Source organism: Amblyomma mixtum, chromosome 1 (assembly GCF_055824585.1).
Source record: "Amblyomma mixtum isolate Tamu chromosome 1, ASM5582458v1, whole genome shotgun sequence".
NCBI lineage: Eukaryota > Metazoa > Arthropoda > Arachnida > Ixodida > Ixodidae > Amblyomma > Amblyomma mixtum.
Window position 1 is genome coordinate 82,624,830 of NC_143012.1, and position 21,099 is coordinate 82,645,928.

The 21,099-nt window shown below is 47.1% G+C and overlaps 1 protein-coding gene across 1 annotated transcript in view; it reads left to right on the forward strand.

Moving 5' to 3' along the window:
• The window catches only part of LOC149366988 (phospholipid-transporting ATPase ABCA3-like), a 104,018-nt gene that overhangs the window by 12,918 nt on the left and 70,001 nt on the right, over nt 1–21,099 (forward strand). Inside the window, exons 3-7 of the mRNA XM_089572464.1 lie at nt 779–1,045; nt 3,899–3,984; nt 13,355–13,507; nt 15,559–15,799; nt 19,934–20,122. Of these exons, the coding sequence (XP_089428590.1) occupies nt 779–1,045; nt 3,899–3,984; nt 13,355–13,507; nt 15,559–15,799; nt 19,934–20,122 (936 nt within the window). The remainder of the gene's footprint in view (nt 1–778; nt 1,046–3,898; nt 3,985–13,354; nt 13,508–15,558; nt 15,800–19,933; nt 20,123–21,099) is intronic.

Sequence of the window (21,099 nt, forward strand, 5' to 3'; positions counted from 1 at the left end):
GCTTTCATCTCTCAGATTATGCGTGTGCATGGTCAGTGAGCTTTAAAACGAAGATGGATGAACTCTTTCTGCCCCATAAGTGAGTACCGGTAAGGTATAATTGTCCGTATATAACGTTTGTATCTTACCAGTAACGTGGAGGCTAACAAAGAGGGTTCAGCTTCAGTTAAGGACAACACAGCGAGCTATGGAAAGAAAAATGATAGGTACAACGTTAAGAGATCGGAAGTGGGCGGAGTGGGTGAGAGAACAAACGCGGGTTAATGATATGCTCGTCGAAATCAAGAGGAAGAAATGGGCTTGGGCAGGGCATGCAATGCGAAGGCAAGATAACCGCTGGCCCTAAAGGGTAACAAAGTGGATTCCAAGAGAAGGCAAGCGTAGCAGAGGGCGGCAGAAAGCTAGGTGGGCGGCTGAGATTACGAAGTTTGCGGGGATACGGGGGCCGCAGTTGGAAAAGGACAGGGTTGGTTGGAGAGACATGTGAGAGGCCTTTGTCCTGCAGTGGGCGTAGTCAGGCTGGTGATGATGATAATGGGAGAGGTCTTTGTCCGGTAGTCAGCGTATTCAGGCTGACGATGATAATGAATGAACCGAGACGTCTGGGTCCGTTCTTCGCCTTGGTACTTCTTCGTATCTCTTCACTGTTCGTAACAATTGTTCGCTTCGGTAAAGCTAAGCCATGCCTCCCCCTTCCCGGAAAATTCAGACTAACAGCTTCGGCTTGAGAAGTGGTGCTTCTGCGCTGTCTCTTCACCAAGCGCCTGACGTATCGCAGAGCCGGTACCACTGAAGGATGCAGCCGCGGCGTCACAGTTCGCCGACGTCGGCCCCGCTGAACAGGCGGCGGAAGCCCGTGCTGACGCCGACCAGGAGAGTCCCATCCCCGTGCACCGCCGCATCGCTGTCTGTTTCGAGCAGCCTTCCGCGGACAGCCTGACGTACCACGTGCGAATCCGCGACGCCGTGTTTGACTTGAACGGGGACTACCGGCGAAGCCTGCTCGTTCCTGGACCTGCCAACACGGACAGATTCGACGAAATCAGTTGAGAATTGCGACGGGGAGAGATTAGTGGGGAGAGTAGTTTCTCCACTTGAAGAAAACGAGAACTTATCTTTTGCTGCTGACAGGCAAATTGGTGTAGTAGCAAGTTTCACCCGGGCTAATCTAGGTATAAATGATGTTAAGAATCGGGAACGTGAGATGGTAGTAATTATAAGCATTTATGAACAGTTTAGGCGCTATCCCCATTTCTCCCAGAGGTTCCGTAACACCAGCAGTGCTGACCCAGCTCGCAGCTGAGTCTTCTCAGGTGTCTTGCGCATTGCAGTTTAGACGACAGTTGCAGTCCGTAGTGTTCAGCTCAGTGCGAACAAGCACAAGACAGAGAAGACATCCGCTATTTCTAAGTGCTTACTCTTTTCGCGAGTGCGTTATCTATATCACGTGTACGCCGCCTTCCATTGTCTGCAGTCTTATGGAAACCAGAAAAGTGTCACGTCTGAATCAAGTGCTGCATTTTTTACATCAACCTGCCGCGACGTAGCCGCTTTTTTCTTACCGACATTTTTTCGCACCATCAATCGTTGCGACTCAAGCGGCTTGGTCGCGGTCTAGTTTATGCAACCTTGATAAAGGAAGTTTTGTCGCGGCGTCCCTAGGTGATGCAATGCTTCGAAAAGCTGTCGCTATGACGCATGTCTCTCGAGACAACAGTGCGACATGCATTTCCATCGTATTTTGTTATATATGCTGTGCTCTCATTAGCATGTTTAAGCAGTTGGAACGCTTTCACCACGTTGCGGTTCGCAGTTTCATTCTGTAAAATAAACTTACTATGCCTATCGAAATTATACCTTCTTGGTTTAAGGCGGCGTTCTCGAGAAATTCACTCGAATGTATGTTTTATTCCGACTCAGAGGGAGGGCTAATGTGACTAATTGCTTTCGACACAGTAGTGACATATTTTAGTCAGTGACATCATCATCATCATCATAATCATTTATTTACCCCTAAGGGCCCTTGGATTAGGGCATTACATAAGGGGGGGGGGGAACGGTCGTTTCATAATACAGTGGTCGGTAAAATCAACAAGAAATACAAAGTACAGGGTTCATGCTCAACATTAACATTATCAACATTATCAAATGTATTAACATAAGAAAGACACAGCAGCTCAAGAACAACTTGGAGAGAGATAAGAAAAAGGAAAAAAAAACACACACATGCACGCACTCGAAAACACGATAAAATAACTCAGCCCGTGAACACATTTGTGACATATTTGTGACATATATTTGTCACATATTTTAGTGGCACACCCAGCATTCGCTGCGATCAGCTTTACTCCACGATACGCTGACATAATTTTGTGCTTGCATTAAGCATCAGTAGTGTTCTCTGTGACAAAGTGCTACTCGTTCTAGTAAAGCGAACCCATGCAGGTGGTCGAAATTTCCGGAGCCCTCCACTACGGCGTCTCTCATAACCTGAGTCGCTTTGGGACGTTAAACCCCACAAACCAAACCAAATCAAACCAAACCTGAAGCGAACTCATGGGGACCATACAGAAGTGCAGTGTATTGGTATCCTCGTTGCAACCGTTGTTCCTTATTTCGCACATTTGTGTACAGCCAGGACTTTCTCTCACAAGTCCTTATTTTCATTTTAAACACGGAAAACACGCGGATTCTTGTAGATGCAACAAGCGTTTCTGCAAGCGCAAAGAAATGCACTTCTGAAAATGCCGCCGCGGAGGGTTTATACTGGAAAGGTTTTTTTAGTAAGACGGCAGTGTTCGGTACGGTGCCAGCCTTATAGGCGGCTGAAAGTATTCCTCGGTATATTGCGGTTGCTCACGATGCTACGTACAATTGGAAAGCAATTCAGCATTGTTGACAATAGATTCCTGCCCGTTGAGTCCTATTGGAGACTTCCCAAGCGATATGGCGCCATGAAAAGTATTTCAAAGGCTCAAAATGGCCGATAAATTAAACTTGTGTGAAAATTTGAGCAAACCCTGCGGTTTTGGTTTCGTAACACTACGGGTGCGACACATCTTTCTGAACAATTTTCTTTTGTACGCAGTTTTAGAAAACTCCTCTCTCACACTGACCTTCTATGGCTCCTGCTTTGAGCTCATGAATATTGCCACGCCCTGCGAGCTTCTACCTCTGCAAGCTGCATTAGCTGGCAGAGTGACTACCACAGAGAATTAGGCATTCCGAGCTTGAAATCGGGCCTTAAAACCTACTGCTTTGTTTTAACATCGAGGATTATGCAAATAATTGCTCTGCAGCCGTAGGGTTCAATTCGCGCAGATTTAAAGAAGGAAAACTGAGACTTTAAAGAAAACTCGCAAGATGGATTATCCTCTCACTGGATTACCAGACGCTAGGCGGGCACTCCAAAAGAGGGTGGAAATATCAAGGAGTAATGTAAAGGGCAAGATGGTTCTACCATGAATTCTAAGCGGCAGTAACTATAATAGATTAAGGGCGCCTGGTATGCTTCTGTGCCTTCTTTCCAACCATACATATATTATATCTATGGACCGTCAACTAGCCCAAAAATAAATTCTGTTTAGAGTTGACATCTTTTTTGTGGGCTATTAGGTCATTTATTATACAAAATGGCAGCGGAAATGAAACCGCCAGTGCCTTAAGTTAGCACATGCAAACTGGTAGTGGATGTAGTTTTCGAGTAGACTCAGTAGGGGTAGAGACAAACACTGCAGCAATGTACGCCGTTCAGCAGCAACATTTGATTTAGTGCTCGTATGATAACACCTCTTTGCTGTTCGAGGGCTTGAGTAATTTCTCGCCTGAGTATTATCACTCTGCCTAACATAAATTTTGTTTGAAAAGTCTCTGAAGCTATCTCCGTCTACTTTTCCAGGGCTGCTGCTTCCTCTGCAGTTCTTCATCGAATCAACGTTTATAAATATGACGGCTGCATCCATGAAGAAACAGCTAAGCACGACGGTGAGTCTCGCGCATTTTGAAAAGCATCTGTTCTTGGATTCAGATACTTATTATGCAGGGTGCACTGCATTTCGGGGCCATAAAGCATTTCTTTTTTTCAAGAAGTAAACGAACAGTACATTAACATGAACGTACCGTCTTTCCCAAAAGTAACTGGGCAACAGTGATTCCTTTCTTAGCAGCGTAGCGAAGCAATTACGGCAGCCCTTAAGCTCTGAATCTGTGTAAAGTACTGTAAACCCTTGTTCTCATGTTTTGACACCTTTCACTCTTTAGGGGCGCCGTAAAGGCGCAGTTATACGGTTGAGAAACAAAAACCTGCTGCTCGGTTACTTTTCGCAAAAGGGGCACATGTTAATGTGCATTAACATTACGTTAATGTTGTATGCAGGGTCATGGCTACAGCTGGATTTGACTGACTGCAAAACAAAATTTATGCTACGACATAATACTTAAGCATACCCTAGTAGAGGTTGATTCAAGGCATTTAAGCTTTAAGATGACGCATCTCAATGTAAATACGGGCATGTCTCGTGTACCGCTTCGATTGACAAAGTCGCTGTGACCGCTATTAAGCCAAAAAAATCACCCTCAGCTGCTGAACGCCGCAACAGCAGCGGCGTCGGTTAGAACAAGTTGGTGGCTGCTTAAGGGCAAGATCATACAGGAAAAGTGTGAACCCGATGTGCAAAGCTGTAACACTCGTTCTAGCAGCAAGATTCTAGCGTTCTAGCAGCAAGAGTTCGAACGCTATGAAAAAGTCAGACTTCAAGAGTCATATCAAAATCAAATCAAATTTTTGCCACCTCGAAAGTTTAAATGGGGGGAAGCTGCGAAAAAAGGCAGCACATTGAAGCTTTACTGGCCCGAAGCACCCAGTCCCTGATCGCACTCGTAGCCTTTATGCCTACAAACACTGTCAGTCAGGAAATGCCTAGTTCCCACACACTAAGCCTTCTCTCAATGTAAGACAAGCGATGACGCTATGCAGTCTTTGGACGTCTACTGTTTGTTTAGGTTTTAATCTGTCGCCTTCACTGTTCTAATAAAACCATGTGGGACAGCAGCGAGGGCCTTATAACAAACGCATCCGGGTCGTATACAGAGGATTTGGGGTTGGTTCCCATATGGCTCAGTGCATTCTTTGCATTGGTAGAGGCCCGTGTACTGTGTGATGTCAGTGCACGTTAAAGAACCCCAGGTGGTCGAAATTTCCGGAGTTCTTCACTGCGGCGTCCCTCATAGCCTGAGTTGCTTTGGGACGTTAAACCCCAATAAACCAATAAACCAACCAAAATATTTCCTCCGGACTATTCAGCTTTTCTGAATCAAAGCGTTTGGAGTAAATGGTCTATGACACCTATTGAAGAAGACCAAACACGCTATAGTAGGACATAGCTCAAGAATGAAAGGGCAAGCACTCCTGAAAGCAGGCCCTTCCACACGATGGCGTCGGCCCATTGTAATGACGTCGCAGTTACGCCCTTCTCACGGAGGCACCTGTCAACTACCAACGATGCTGGGCCATAGAGGATGAACCCCGAAGAGGGCTTAGTCGGGCTGCTTGGTTCAGCGCATGTGTCTGCCTCTTCTTCCGTCCTGTCCGTCAACGCTGTTTTGTCGTACCATTCAACATGAACCACGACATCATGTCAAACGATCGACTGCAATGGTTGAAGAAACTCCATTGAAAAGTGTTCGGCGCTTCTTTCATGAATTGTATCCGACTACAGCCCATGCGCTTTTAAGCCCCGCTGGATCTGAACCATCAAAATTCATCCACCATCCTCATCATTTTAGAAAACTTGCATGTCCTCTCATCTCGCAATCTGTGTCAGATGCCGTCGTCTTTGGGACCAGCGAGCTGCCTACGGCTTATTTAGGCGGTAACGTTAACGCTCCGTTCCTGCAGTAAATCTAAATCCCCTAAAAAACAAGCTAGGGAGCCACCTAGCGTGCTCTTTTCCGGCCCAAGCAAGCTATCGAAAATTTGTCCTATGATGGTTAATTGGTTAATAAGAAAAAGCCGATTTGCACTATCAGCCACCAGCTAGGTATCACCCGTTGCACTACTAAGGTAGTGTACAACAATCCGCTTACTTGCAACAGAGTGCACATTGGACAGACTGGACGCTGTTGTACTGAAAGAGCTAGAGAGCATACACTCTGGTAAAAGAAGGGAAGAGGGGTCATCATGCCATCCACTGCCAGGACTGTAAATGTACACCCATTTTTCGAAAAACTAAGTTTCTTGGGTGTGGAAAGGATCGGATGGAAAAAGAGATTATTGAGGCATATCACACCAGAAAAACAGGTGGTTAGTGTGTCAGCACCGCTTCCTTGTCTCTTCTCGGTAATGAACTGGCGCTTTTGGACCATTGCAGTTGATTGCCACGAGGCGATAGTAGCGCTGTACTTAAGGTGGCGGTCCCACTCTGACGGTGAGCGGGAACCATTTTTGGTGATATTTGTACGTCGACTGTACCTCGCTCGTTCGCTTCATAAATATGGTTCAGATATCTCCGAAAAGCTACTTTTCTCTGCTTTCAAAAGATGCATTTTGTTTAACGGTAGCTGCAAATTTGTTTCAACTGTAAAAGAAAACGCAAAGATGAAAACTGGCAGTTGAGCTCAACTTGTCTCAGGAAATGCAAAATTGTGAAAAAACTCTTGCACCTAGAGAAATATCTTTCGAGATACTTTGAGATCGGATGCTAATCAACATATTTAAGCATTTTGAAGTACGTGTATAGATTAGTTTATTAGCCACACATGTTTGAAAAGCATAGAAAACAGAACAATGTAATCTGCAATAACTTTTGGGATATGCATTGCATTGCGGCGCCTTTTTGTACAGTTTGAGATCGTCTAATCGCCCTTCCATTCTGAAAATTTCATCCGTCTGCCTTGTTTAGTTTAAAAGTTATTCCTGATCAAAATTAGCGTTTTTTCGAAATAGTTAAAAACGGAATGCAAAATTGTTCAGGTAACCAGCGCGTGGCAGTTTTGAGATTTTGCGTGAAGAAACTTAATACTTCGCTCTACGCGGCTAAGCATCGCCTTTACTCTACGGCTTTTGGGGAATGCACAATGTCTAGTTGATTTTAGCTACCTTTTTTGTTCTCCTCATGAAGGACACAAGCTCTTGAAACGTTCCGCGGCTTCTTTTTTTCTGGCAAATATACTCTTAAAATGTCGGTCTCTCATTCCTTTAATCAACTTGTAACAATTGCCAAGAACAAAGTCCACAGAATACAAACAATAATAGCAATAACGCAGCGACATGCGATAAATGTAGATAAATTTAGTAAGTAGCGCCATCTACACACATGCACGTGTACTAAATAATCACAGTTCAAAAAAATAACGAGTGTGGCGCTGCTAAAAATTTACAATCAGGAGGTGTTCACGAGAGGGAACGATACCTCTACGATGTTAGCACGTTTCCCTCGATTTTGCCCTATGTAGTGTGTGTCGAACTTCCAAGCAGATTTCCGCCATATTGCTTTGCTGGATTGTTTTGTAGCGTAAAGCTAGTAAAGCCACACTACGCGGGTCAGAGCCGAGTTTTGCGCGAGTGTGCGCCGCCTGTTATGCGCAGCGCGAGAACCGCGTGACGTCACGAGAGGCGCAGGTCCGCCGGTGCGAGCTCCTCGCTGCCGGCGCCGCCGGCGTGCGCTCCTCTCCGACGCGTGACCTCGTGTTTACGACAGTTGCGCCGCGCGCTACTGCGCATGCGCGAGGAGGGTGCGCGGAGAAATGACGGTCGCGCTCAACATGTAAGCTCTGGTAAGCTAAGGAGAGTCGAGCCGCTGCCAAACGGCGCAGAAGACTGGAAAATGTAAATTCTTCCGATCCCGAGGTTGTCGCCTGGCAGTTTGCCGTCGAGCAGCCAAGGCGAAACGTGCGGCCGAAACACCGGATCACTTGACGCTACGTATATCCAGGCATAGCAGAGCTAAGCCACTGCCAATTTTTTTCACCTGACGCTACGAAACGCATTCTGGGCGTCGTATTATTTTTCGAGGACAGCTTTGGCATTGCTAAAGCGACACGAAAGGGAAGAGACAGGCTTTCGCTTCGTGATGCCGGTTGTTCGTTGTTCCGGCTAGCGCTGTGGAGGGGAAGTTGGAGAGGAGAGCGCTCGATTCGCCTGCACTCAATGCACACCAGTTCGGCAAAGTTCTGCGGCAGCGGCGGTGCGGCGGGTGTGTACCGCTAGTTCCGGCACTTTGAGCGCAGTTTGGCACTGTCTGCTTCCAAAACGGATGGTCGAGTGCAGGCCTGGTCGTCGCCAGCCTTTGCGATGCCAATGAATTGGAGCCAGCTGTTTACAGCCTACATCAGCGGCAGCCAACCTCTCGTATCTCATGAAGAAATGTGCAAACCGCACATCACAATAACATGTTGCCATGAACCAGCCTCGATCCGTTTGGAGAACTCGAGCAGCGTTCTAGCTTGTCGACGAGTGAAAGTTACTTGAGTCTCCGCCGTTTATCACAACCCGCAAACCATCATCTGCTTCCATGGCGGCTGCAGCTGCACTATTTCAGCACTAACCATGGAGCAGGTGCAGTTTTCCTGAACTAGACTCGCACTTCTTTCAAACGAATGCCGTGGTTCAGAGGGCGCCATGTTCCACCGCTGAAATGAATCCATGTGGTATATAAGTCGGGTACAACTCAAGAACGAAGCAGCACATGCCCATCAAAGGAGACCGCCCAGCCAAGCGCGTCGACCGAACGGTTTTCTGTTCGGTCACCACAGGTGCGCCGCGACAGCAGTGGAGACTGAAGCTGCCACGACCGTCTGTTGCCGAATATGACCCCACCTGTAGCATTCAGCGCTTTTGCGAAAAAGACGCTCTCGCGCGGATCTATGCGAAAGGTGAGCAGCCCAGCCCTCTCCCCCCCCTCCCCCTTTAGTGGCCAGTGCAGCTGAGACAATTAACGGGGGCACCACACCTACTAGTACCTTCGCCTTTCTCCCTGTCTTTTCCCCTGCTCCTGCTCAGGTGCTCCTAGAGACGATGGCGGATGCCGGGGCAGCAAAATCTCTTCCTTTCTTTTTGCGTTATTATTCTTTTAGCCTTATCCCGAACAAAGGACATCCACCGTCGGCGACACGGGGACAAAGCGCCGATTCCTTCGTTCTCTTTCGCAGACTTGGCTGCATGCACAGCCACACAAATCGACGTGATTGGCTGGAGAGCTCCGTCTGAGTTGCGTGTGCCGCTTCGTTCTTTTGTTGTAACCGACTATAGTGCTGAGAAGTCCCCTTTTCGGGAACTGGCACAAAGGACCGCCCCCTCCCCTTGCTGCGCGCCCCTCCTGCAGGCGGGGTAGACTAGCGCCGCAGGAAAAGGAATTCTCGGAAAATGATTACAAGCACGTTATAAGCGGTGTTTACATGACGGGTTGAGTGGAGGATTTGAGCTGAAAACCGGTTACTGGGTTCATGTAAACGAGTCGGATCCGGGAGTCGAGGGAGCGAGTCCAGTCAACTCCGCTGCAGGGGGTGGGTTGACTCACTCGACCCCAACAGCAGACAGCACGTAAACCGGTCTGAGTAGGGTTAGTGGAAGGAGGGGTGATAAATGCGAACCTGTTATTCGCTTGCGCCGTAGCGCCTGCGAGGCAGCCGTGCATGCCGCAATCTTCCCGGCTGCCACTGCCCTTTCCCGCTGCGCCGTTCGACGCTTGGTGCCGCTGCTGTTGAACCGGTCGCGACTCGCTAAAATCGAGTTCATGTAAACATGCAGTCAAGTTGGGCTGACCTTGCTCAACTCGATCTCCTGGCTCGACCCGCCGAAGTCGGGTTCATGTAAACGAGGCTATAGTTTTCTGACAATAGACGGTGTGAAAATAGCAGCTGTTCCTACAGTTTCCAGGTACGCGCGCGTGGACACGCACGCATACACACACACATACGCGGGCGCACTTTTTCAATCTTTGACCCAACCAAATCGAGGCAAATCGACGCAAGGTTAGAAAGATATACATTTCAACACGCGGTGGAAAATTCTGGAGGGAATGAGCAACCTAATGATGCAAACTGGATACAAGAAAGACGTACGTCTAAAATGAATAAGAGCACGCAGTTGAGGGTCCAAACGAGAGAGGGGAGGGGGTCGCCCTAAGTGCCTACAGAACTATCGCTTTGTAGCCGACCCCTTTTTTTTGGCAGCATTCCTGCACACCTCGCCCCCCCCCCCCCCCCCCTCGTTCTTCTTCGTACAATGTCTATAAAAAAGTCTCGAGTCTGCCTCGTGAATGGTATGCATCTGTATGCTGCATTTTTGTGAGCCTTGGCAAAATTCCGTCGAAGTTGATCGGAATTGGTTGCAAGGTGCCGCCGCATGTACGACGAATATTTGCTTCTGAGGTAAACACATTCCGACACCCTGCGGTGCTAACCCTTTCAATAGCAATTTCACGTCTCTTGCGCAATGTCGATTCATCTCAAGGGTAAACAGAAATTGACAATTGCCCACTTCTCTCTGCCTTTTTCTTTACCAACCATAGTTTATAAGGTTGGACAGGCATACGCTGAGCGTTGACTAAATTGTATAGCTGTCTTTGTTATAGTTTTCTTATCATAGATGCAATATCATTTGATAAAACAATATTTTTTTTTTCAGCGCTATAGTTAGCAGGTTACACTCTAGACCAGGAGTGTTCCGACTACTACTAATATTACTATGCATCAACAGTGACGAAGTGATTGAACGCGCAAAAGACGAGGGCAGAAGGAAGGACACAAGAAAGGCACCGATTTCAACTATAAGGTTCATTGAAAAAAAAAAACGCTAGAAATATATACATGGGACATAAACATAATTAATTTTCTTTATTTCACACCTTCCTTATTTTTGGCGTCCGCTTCCTCTTTTCGCTTACTTACTAATTTGCTCTGTGCAATTATGTCGACAGTTATCAATAACTCTCCCAAGTTTCCACTGTGTCGACGTTGTGCCTTTTGCGATGCGGGCTGGGCAGCATTATTTTTTTCTTTTTCTTTGCTCCCACTAATATATGTCACGACATTGAAAACAGGAAAGTCTGTAGTCGCGTAAAACTCAAGAACGAAACGGCACATTCCCTCAAAGGAGGCCCTCCAGATAGTAACATCGACGGTACAGCTTTCTGCGGCTATTTAGCCAAGGCTAAACAAGAGAGAGAAGGAAACGGTCCTCTGTTCCCGTGCTGGCATCCTTATCCCGAACAAGGATCACCCCACCTCTGACGCCGTTTGGACAAAGACGGTACCCTCTTTGCCCCTGCTCGCCCCACTCTCTTTGGCATTGGCAAGGGACAGGCAGAGAAAGAAGCATGCGGTACCACCCCAGCCAACACCTCCCCCCCCACGCACGACGAGGACTAGCAGCCGGGCTTGCCATGGTTCGTTTGTAATCCTCTGAAGGCAGGCGCAGCAACAAAAGAACCCTCACGCAGCACAGGTGCACGGGTCAAGAAAGGACCGGACACGTATCTCAACATCTCAACCAAAACCAGTCTCGGGTCGCTGGGGGCAAGACGGGTAGACACTTTCTCAGTGATGGATCAGTGTCGTAGCCTGGTGGCAGAATATGAACTACTCGCAAGATGGCGGCAGTGGAACCGCCACCTTAAGCTTTGGTCTTCTCAATAAAAATCAGTTGGAAGTGCAGCATCCGTCCTGCCGTACTTGTGTCTATTTCGTCCCCGTTCTTTCTTGCTGCTACGTTTTTTTCAACATGGGCCACCTAGGTCACATGATCTAGTGACGTCATCGCAACCTGCCCACCTGGCTGTGAGAAAACTGACCGCCGTGGCAGGTGGCAGCTGAATGGATCGGTCGCTAGAGGTTGAAGAGCAACCCGTGCCGCATAAGCCCCACCGGCAGCAGCACCTGCCATCGCAGGGCAGTGGCGCATCGCTTGACCGCTGCACCACTGCGCCATAGGAGGCTTGATAATGACCAATTCAGCGTGTATTAGCATTAACCCATTAGAGGGTAACTTTGGGGGCTTTTTGAACACTTCGAATTCATAATCGCTTCGCATTCTTTAAAAGTCCTCTCTTCAAGGAGCAAAAAAAAAAATCATTTTTAAAAATACCTATTCGAACTTTTTTTAAAGCGCCAAAAACTAGGAAACCAAAACCGAAACTTGGTTTTGTACAAACTATAACCCCGCGACATACCAGCAATGACATCACGCATACTGTCCCAAAGCCTATCGTGTGCGCGTTAATTGCCGAAACTGGTGACGGTAAGCGAGAGTTTGGGTCATTATTTGTCATAACAGACCAAAATCAAGCGCGAAGTTTTATTCTTCAGAAAGTGCTGAGTGAATATCAACCAGCTTGCCATCCTAGGACGTCATGCGCGCAAGGTTTCCCGTAAAAATGACCCAGACTGAGGACACGAAATTGAAAGATCTAAATTGCATTTCCGCTGCCATTTGGCGCAAATTACCAGAAAACTGCGGCAAACTTGACCTGAAAGTGTTAGTAAAATCCGCGGGTACAAAGAACGTTGTAGTAGTAATAGTTGTAATAGTAGTGTTAGCATTAGTAGTAGCCGTTGTAGTAAGCTGTAGTAGTAGTTCTAGCAGTAGTAGTAGTTGCAGTAGTTGTAGTAGTTATACATAGTAGTAGTTGCAGTAGTTGTAGTAGTTATATTAGTTGTAGTAGATGAAGTAACTGTAGTTGTAGTAGTTGTAGTTGCAGTATTTGTAGTTCTAGTAGTTGTAGGTGTAGTTGTAGCTCTAGTGGTTGTAGTTGTAGCAGTTGTAGTTGCAGCTGTAGTAGTCGTACTCCTAATGCGTCGATAGCCTTCTGCACAAGCAGGAGCTGTTTTTCTTCACCTTAAACTCTAAACCAGTCCAGCCAGGTCCCGACAGTATGGGAAAAGGTTGGAAAGAGACCCGATTGCAGAGCAATCTGGCAGGCGAATAAACAGTCGAAAAGGTTGGCATAAGGGGCAAGACAATTGGCACATGAAGGATTGCGACGGAGTTCGTACAGATAAAGAGGTTCCCTCCAACCTTTCATCACTGCTCCTCGTTGCGCGTATACGCCCTTAGAAAATTTTTTTAGAAAGTCTATGGACTGCCTTTAGACTCCTGTCTATAAAGTCAATAGCCGTTCTATATGCAAATCCTCTAGAACAGTCTATAGGCAATACAAATGCTATAGAAAGTCTACAGACAATCTATACATGTATGGCCATACACTATTAGTAGAATTTTGTCTATGGACTATGAATAGACAAAAAGAAATATCTTTAGGAAGGCAATAGAGTCTATAAGAAGTATAGAGGCTGTCTGCAGGCCATTTGTATACGAGCGTGACCCCGCTCTTAGTGCTTCCCAACGCATTCCGCGCAGGTGGAGCTGATTCGGCTCCCGTATCCGAGGCTCTTCTACGGCTCTGAGGACCGCACTCTGAGCAGCGTGGTGCTTCGCTTCAGCATCGGCTTCTTCGTCCCCTTCTGCGTGCTGGTCGTCAAACTGGTGCAGGAGAAGCGCGTCGGCACCAAGGTGCCCTGCTGTGCGCTTAATTAATGCCCCAGTCTATATACGCCTCACCGAATGACTTCACGCAGCTAACGACAAATGTCACATTGTTTTTTGTGCTTCTATTAACCTTATTGGCTTCCGAATACTTCGTTGATCATTAATATTTTTTCTTGAGTGTTATTTCTGATTCCGGACTTAATAATAAATGACACACTGGTTGATGAGGAGTTATTTCTGTTCGCAACACATGCAGGAACACTCAGTCTCGCCACGAATACTTATAAAAAAATAAATCGAAGGGAACATCATAACAGAAGGAACGTCTGAGAAGATACTTGCGCTTATTGTCATGTTTTCATTCATGCCAAGCCATTAATTTGCTGTACCCGCTATACCTTCCCCTTTCCTTGAAGCTTCAGGTTAGTTTAAAGAGGCTCTGAAATACTTTTCGAGGAGAGAATTTGAACTCGATAAATCACTGCATTGTGTTGTCATGAACACCTGAGCCAAGTAATACACTTCTGCATACAGCAGACAATCCGCAATCACGAGCGGAAGCTGGCGAAGTCCTTTCGGCCACTTTTTCATGCTCGCACCCTCCTCCGTCGCTTGCACCTGCGTATACAAGTTCGGAGATGGCTATTGGCTAGATTCTTTCTGGCGTCAGGCAGCTACCATGGCCTTGGCCAATAAGCCGCTTAGCTCCGGCGGATCAGGAAGCTCCGCCCCTGGAGGTGGGGCCGGCGGTGGAGCGCCCACCATCCAGCGTGCGAAAAGTGACTAGAGGAGAGGGAAAGGCGCGAAGGTGCTGAAATTGAAATTTCGACTGCAGATAAGTCAGCTTCTGCGCAGGTTATTAAAAAAAATTTCTTGCTGCACAATTTTCGTGAAGTACAATTACTGTGAATTTTCTGGCGCTTTAACGTCCAAAGACTATTCAGTCCCCTTTAACGAGGCACTGAATACAATTTCACGCCACTTTTTGTTCCTAGTGAAAATTGACTCCTGGTCCCTTTTGTCCATTCTTGTTCGGGCAGGAAAGGTCGCATTCCTAGCTGCGAAAAAGGGTTTTAGACCACTGGATTCACACTTACGGCATACGATCAAAAAAGATTCTTTGAACGCCGTTTAGAGGTGCGAAGTTTTATGGCCTAGCTTCAGCGTCAAAACCGCTCTTGATGTCGCAGTGTGGCTATGAATGTGGCTAATGACGGCGATGCGTGTGCTTAGTGTCTTGGCTTCATACCAACTTATAAACGTTCCTTTTTATTATTAGCCTTTTTCTCGAGACCGGTTTTGTATTGATACAGAGCAGCATCAGTTTATCCCCAGTGTCTCTAAGATATCCACTGGCAAATACTCAGAAAACATATCATACGCGACAAAGACCCTTCATTGGCCCGTCTCTTGACTGTCTTGCTGAGCACGAGACGGCGAACTGGTTGGTTACACATGCAAATGATTCGTCTCTGTCTTGTGCGTCGGGAATGATTTGACTATCTTGAGGCGCGAGGTAAGACGAATCACTTTAGCAAACAATTCGCTAGAAAATATCACCCTCTGGTTTTCTGGCACAATTTTTTGTGTACTTCAGAAATTAGGACAGAGTATAGTTTCTGAAGTCCAGTCTCTCTGGAAAATGACATCCCATAAGCGCAGTGCATCATTAAGCTTTGCTTGGCGAAGAAACCGGGAGGTCAGTAATGTTCAACCCGAACTTTTCCTTGGGAGAAAGGAAGACCCTTATCCAAGACCTGGCGCCCTTCTTGTTCCTTCCCTAAACCCACCCGTAACATCAAAGTATAGGGCACCCTACTGCATACACCCTGCACGGTGACTCAACGGTTAGGGGCGCTCGGCTGCTGAGCCTGAATTTGAACCCGGCCACTGCCGCGCCATCTGGCATGACGACACACCGCCTGCCTCGCCGCGGAGCCGCGCCGCCGCTTGATATGACGTCACACCGCTTACCTCGTCGTAGCGCTCGCTTTCGCTACGTATATCCTGGCATAGCCGAGCTAAGCCACTGTTCTCTTACTCTAATCTAACACGTGGGCACGCGCGGTGCTCAGGAGATCCTTCGTCGCGCGGGACTCAGCGACGTGTCCTACTGGCTGGGGCACTTCTTCGAGGCGGGCTTCGTCATCTCCTGCGCCATACTGCTCATGATCGTGCCACTCTTCGTGATCCACAACGACCACGGCATAGCCTTCCTCATGCACGTCAACCCGGCCCTCTTCATGGCCCTGCTGCTGCTGTTTGGCATGCTCACCATCCTGCACGCCATGCTGCTCTCGATTTTCCTCTGGGGACGTGAGTACAACAACATCATCATCATCATCAGCTGACTACGCCCATTGCAAGGCGAAGGCATCTCCCATGTCACTCTCCAGTTAACTCTGCCCTTTGCCAGTTGCGGCCACCGTATCTCCGCAAGCTTCTTAATCTCATCCACCCACCTAACTTTCTGCCGCCCCCTGCTACGTCTGAATTCTCCTGGGATTCACTCCGTTACCCTTAAGGACCAGCGGTTATCTTTCCTTTGCATTACATGCCCTGCCCAAGCCCATTTATTCCTAATGAATTCGACTATGATGTCATTAACCCGCGTTTGTTCCCTCACCCACTCTGCCCGCTTCCGATCTCTTAAGTACAACAGCCCTATGCGAATTCCTGCATGCGGCGTGTCGGGTTTTCCGTTTCGTCAACTTGGTTGCAGCGGTAAAGTATTCCATAAAAGTAACACCAAAATTGTCTTCGCTGAGGACTTTAAGTCCTGCTTGTGCGTTTGTAAAAGGTACTCGGCGAGAGTTAATACCATGCCAACAATACATTTCGTGATGGATATAATTAGTTTTACTGCGATAGCATCGAGGCTTCCGTTCGGCAGAAATTCCGATGTCGTCGTGGCCGTCTGCGTTGTGAGCGAAAAATCCCGGGGAAGTAACCTAAATGGGCCACTTCGGTCACGTGACCTGGTGGCGACATCGCATACTCTCCATCGAACTGTGAGCGAACTGACCACCGTGGCGGGGGGCCGTTAAGTAATTATTAGTCTGTAGAGCATAGAGTTTCTTACTATTACCTAGAGGGAAAGCTGGCGGCGCTGCACTTCAGCCACTATGGACGCTCAAAGCATCATGGGGCGGTGAGCTACTTGTTGCGGCACAGTCGTAATTTTTTGGGAACATGGAGTGGCACTACTAAGATGTTTCATTCCAAAAACGCTGTTCGTGTGTGCGCAGACGACTTTCGCGCGAACGCAGTGTGCAAAATCCATAGTAATGAAAACGCGACGACACACGACGCCAATAAAAGTTTTCAGTTTTCTGAAATGCCATTAAAAACCTCTTATAGTGTTTAAGCAACAACATTTTTTTTTAACATATTTACTTTTAAAAGTGCGCCTGTTAATTACGAAATATTAGGTTTTGTAGTGTTCATTACTTGGCCAATAGGAAAGCTAGCCATCTCATATTTTGGGCAAACTTTGCATTTAAATGCTTTTCTGCTTGTTTGTTGCAATCTGCAGGCAAGATATTGAATGTTAGGACATTCTTAATTATCGAATAACGTTTATTTTTGCATTATTTTTTGGCCAAAAGTTGCAGTTCCGCAACAAGTAGCTCACCTCCCCATGATGCTTTGGGCGCCCATGGTGGCTGAAGTGGTCTCGAGGGGTCGCCATGCAAACTCCCATAGAGGGGTCGCCAGCTTTCCCTCTAGGTAATAGTAAGAAACTCTATGCTGTAGAGGTTGCTCGGGAAGTGCAACCTGGTTGCACAGGCCCCACCGGTGGAAGCACCTGCCATCGCAAGGCAGTGGCGCATCGCTTAACCAGTGCATCGCAGCCCTGGATTGATATGAGGACTCCAGGGATCTATGGAAGCCGAGGATGACTAATTCCGCATTATGGGCATTAACTGATTAGCGCTATCGTATCATACTCGTAAGGTGGAGCTGAAGTGTCCCCTCTATTTTTTTTTATCTGCTTTTGGGGCTTTTTATGTAGATTACAACACGTACGAGCAACCCACTAATTTCTTTAACTTAAGCGAATGAGATCTCTGCGAAAAGTTTGCAGACCGCATAGTCTGCTCCTCAGCCTTGTAGGACGGTTCCTGGTTTAATCAACTGTATTAAATAGCTGCAATCGGGACTCTTTTTCGCTGCGCCAAATACACTTGACCAGGTACTGGGCGTTACCTCCGAGCTTTTGACAAGAACGGTGGGCGCAATGTTTGCATTACGTGCATCACCCGGCCCCGTTTTTTGAAAAGCTCAGTCATCATAATAATCCTCATCACCACAGCTACGTCAACTGCAATACAAAGGTTTTTCTCATATCCCTCCAATTAACCCTTCCAATCCAATTAACCAATTAAAGAGGGTAATGTCATTAGCAATATAGATAAGACAATTCAAATAGCCGATGAGTTCTACACAAATCTATACAGTAGCCAAGGCAATCGGAACGTTAGAGAGACTGCAGCGCACAGCAATGGGATATCCGGCCAGTAAGGAAAGAGGAAGTAAAGAAAGTCTTGGGAGCAATAGAAAGGGGGAAAGCAGCTGGTGAGGATCGGATAACAGCAGATTTGTAGAAGGATGTAGAGGAGATTGTGCTTGGAAGAATGCAAGCTTAGCAGGAGGCGGAAGGCAGCTGGATGGGCGGATGCGAATAAGATTGAAGTTTGCGGGGATACGGTGGCCGCGGCAAAGTAAAATTAATAAAACTCCCACGCATAACACACACAAAAAAGACAGAAGCCTATTTCTCGAAAAACGGAGAAGCGCTTTGCTCACTCGCAGGGTAATCAGAGCTCCTTTGAGTGGATTTTTAAAAAAAAATTACATAACCAGGTCACTGAACAGTATTAGTGCAATGACGACGTGTTTAATGTAGTCCTGCGCATTCAACACGTTGCATGGGGAATGCTGCTCACCGTTTGATATCGATAGGACAGCTAGGAGGTATTCAATTCTTATATATAGTGGGGCACTTCGTAGAGACGCGCATTTAAGGCCCGCTGCCATCAACGCATGTGTCACTTCAGCCACAGCTACAGTGGAGAAACAATTCGGACGAAAAAAAGAATACAAACACTAAAAACTAGTTCACAAGTCGTCGCTGTGACCTGTGTGGAAATCAATGAGTTGATACTGGGGCTACTTGCAAGTTCTTCGCGTGGTGCTTGTTGCCTTAATGTTACGAAAGTCGCAAGTGAAACGCAACATACTGCGAATGGGCTGAATAAACAAAAAAAAAACGAGCCCCGTAAACTTTAGAAAAAGTAAGCAAAGTAAGTAAATAAAATAAGTAAGTGAGGAAGTAAGTAAAAAAAAAGAGCGTTGTTTTTCCATTAACCACATACATTTGAGGACGTTCAGGTTTGAGGAAAAGCTGCAGAAGCAGCTTGACAAGTCTGAACGTCCCGAAAAAGGGTAGCGATGGCGTTGAGGTAGAGCATCTGCCTCGCGTGCGAGAGGACCGGGGTTCGAATCCCTTGGCCACGCAATTCTCCACCGGTTTTTTAAAAACCCACAGCGAGCTATGGAAATAAAAATGATAGGTGTAACGTTAAGAGATCGGAAGCGGGCGGAGTGGGTGAGAGAACAAACGCGGTTTAAGGACATCCTAGTCGAAATCAAGAGGAAGAAGTGGGCCTGGGCAGGGCATGTAATGCGAAGGCAAGATAACCGCTGGTCCTTAAGGGTAACGGAGAGGATTCCAAGAGAAGGCAGGCGTAGCAGGGGGCGGCAGAAAGTCATGTGGGCGGATGAGATTAAGAAGTTTTCAGGGATACGGTGGCCACAGCTGGCAAAGGACGGGGTTAACTGGAGAGACATGGGAGAGGCCTTTGCCCTGCAGTGACCGTAGTCAGGCTGATGATGATGATGATGAAGACTTCACTGTGAAATGCGACCATTATTTGTCCACGACCTTTCTGACGACTTTTGTTGATTACGGCCCGTCTGAATGCTCAGTGCAGCAGAAAATCATCCGGTCTTTGTGCTGTCGCACAAAGTGCTACAATACACCATTGTTGCACTTAACCGCGGTACCCAAGCAGCGCCAGCTTTAAAGCATATCCGGATCAAACGACCACATATGAAATTTGCGAGCACTGATTGCAAGTGTTTGCCGTGGCCGTCCGAAGGAGGGAAGCGCTTTCGGTTAGTGACTGCGACGTAATCTAACCTGGAAATGCACTGATGTGCAATTATGGCTTCAAGAGCGTCACACGAATGCTGGCTCATACCCCGTTCTCTTTTCGAGAGCATATATGAATCGTGCAGTTTAAACAAAACAGACGATGTTAGGAGGTCCCATGACAGTCTCTGACTTCGGGACCTCTTTCTACATGATATGCTGTACTCTCAAAATGTATCAACAAATAAAGACTGGTTCTGATTGCACCGTTCCTCCTCCTGTCCTCGGTGCAGCCGGCGTGGCATTCGCGGCAGCCGTCGTCTACTGGTTCGTGCTGGGCCTGTTCCCGTATGGGCTGCTGCAGAACATGTTCGGCCTCGGCTACTACCTCATCCCCAGGACCTCCAAGCTGGTATCGGCGCTTAGTCCCGTCATGTACCTGCACTGGTGCTTTCGGGTCATCGAGCGGTTCGAGAAGTACGGTAAGCGCCAGCGAAGCCTGTGAACTCGAATCACCGCTCTTGTAACCCAAACTATTATGTTATCGCAGTATTAATAAAGAAGTTCAATTCGCAAGCATCGGTTCTGATTGCGGGCTAACTTTACGCCGCGATATTTCAGCGCGCTTGAAAATGCCTTCGATTCCACCCCTTCTCTGCCTAGTGCTCTCGCAAATTAGATACGAACCCGAACAAAAATGTCTGATTATCAGTATTCATCCCTTCCAGAACTATACTAAGGAGCATTTACGTGATATTGAATAGTTATACGAATATTTAAACTAGACGTACGTCACTTGTTTAGGGGTTACTCATGCGCTCCCGCCAGGGAGACGAACGCAACAGCATTACTAAGTGATAGTACGAATGCGTGGAAAGAAAATTTTTGCATTAGAGTAGATAAGTTCAATCGCTCAGAGTGTGCCTGGTAGTCTTATCTTGGATATGGGTCTAAATTATTAACAGCATTAGGAACAAGGGCACAATCCGAAATTCTTTCCGCAGATAAGAAGAAATCCACATGTAGGAGGGTTGTTGCTTCATGCCCGACTGGATCGGGGGCAACGAGAATCATAGGATACATGTCAGCCTTCAGTGATGAAGTTCCTCCTCTGAAGACATAGCTTTGCGAAGTTCAAAGAGATACTCATCATTTCAGGGTGGCGATGGCCAAGTATTATGGATAGTATAGGACAGCTTTGGCCATATTACAGCTACCAAAGCGATGATATTCCAAAACGATGAAGTAACAACGGAATTTTTCTTGTATGCAAGCTCATTTTTCCCTTTATTATTGGAGCTGGCTGTATGGCTTCTAGGGGAGAGTGGAGGAAAAAATTAATATTAAGTTCCGAATAATTCCCTTATTATTACTCATAAGGTTTATGGTTTATGGGGGTTTAACGTCCCAAAGCAACTCAGTCCATGAGGGACGCAGTAGTGAAGGGCTCCGGAAATTT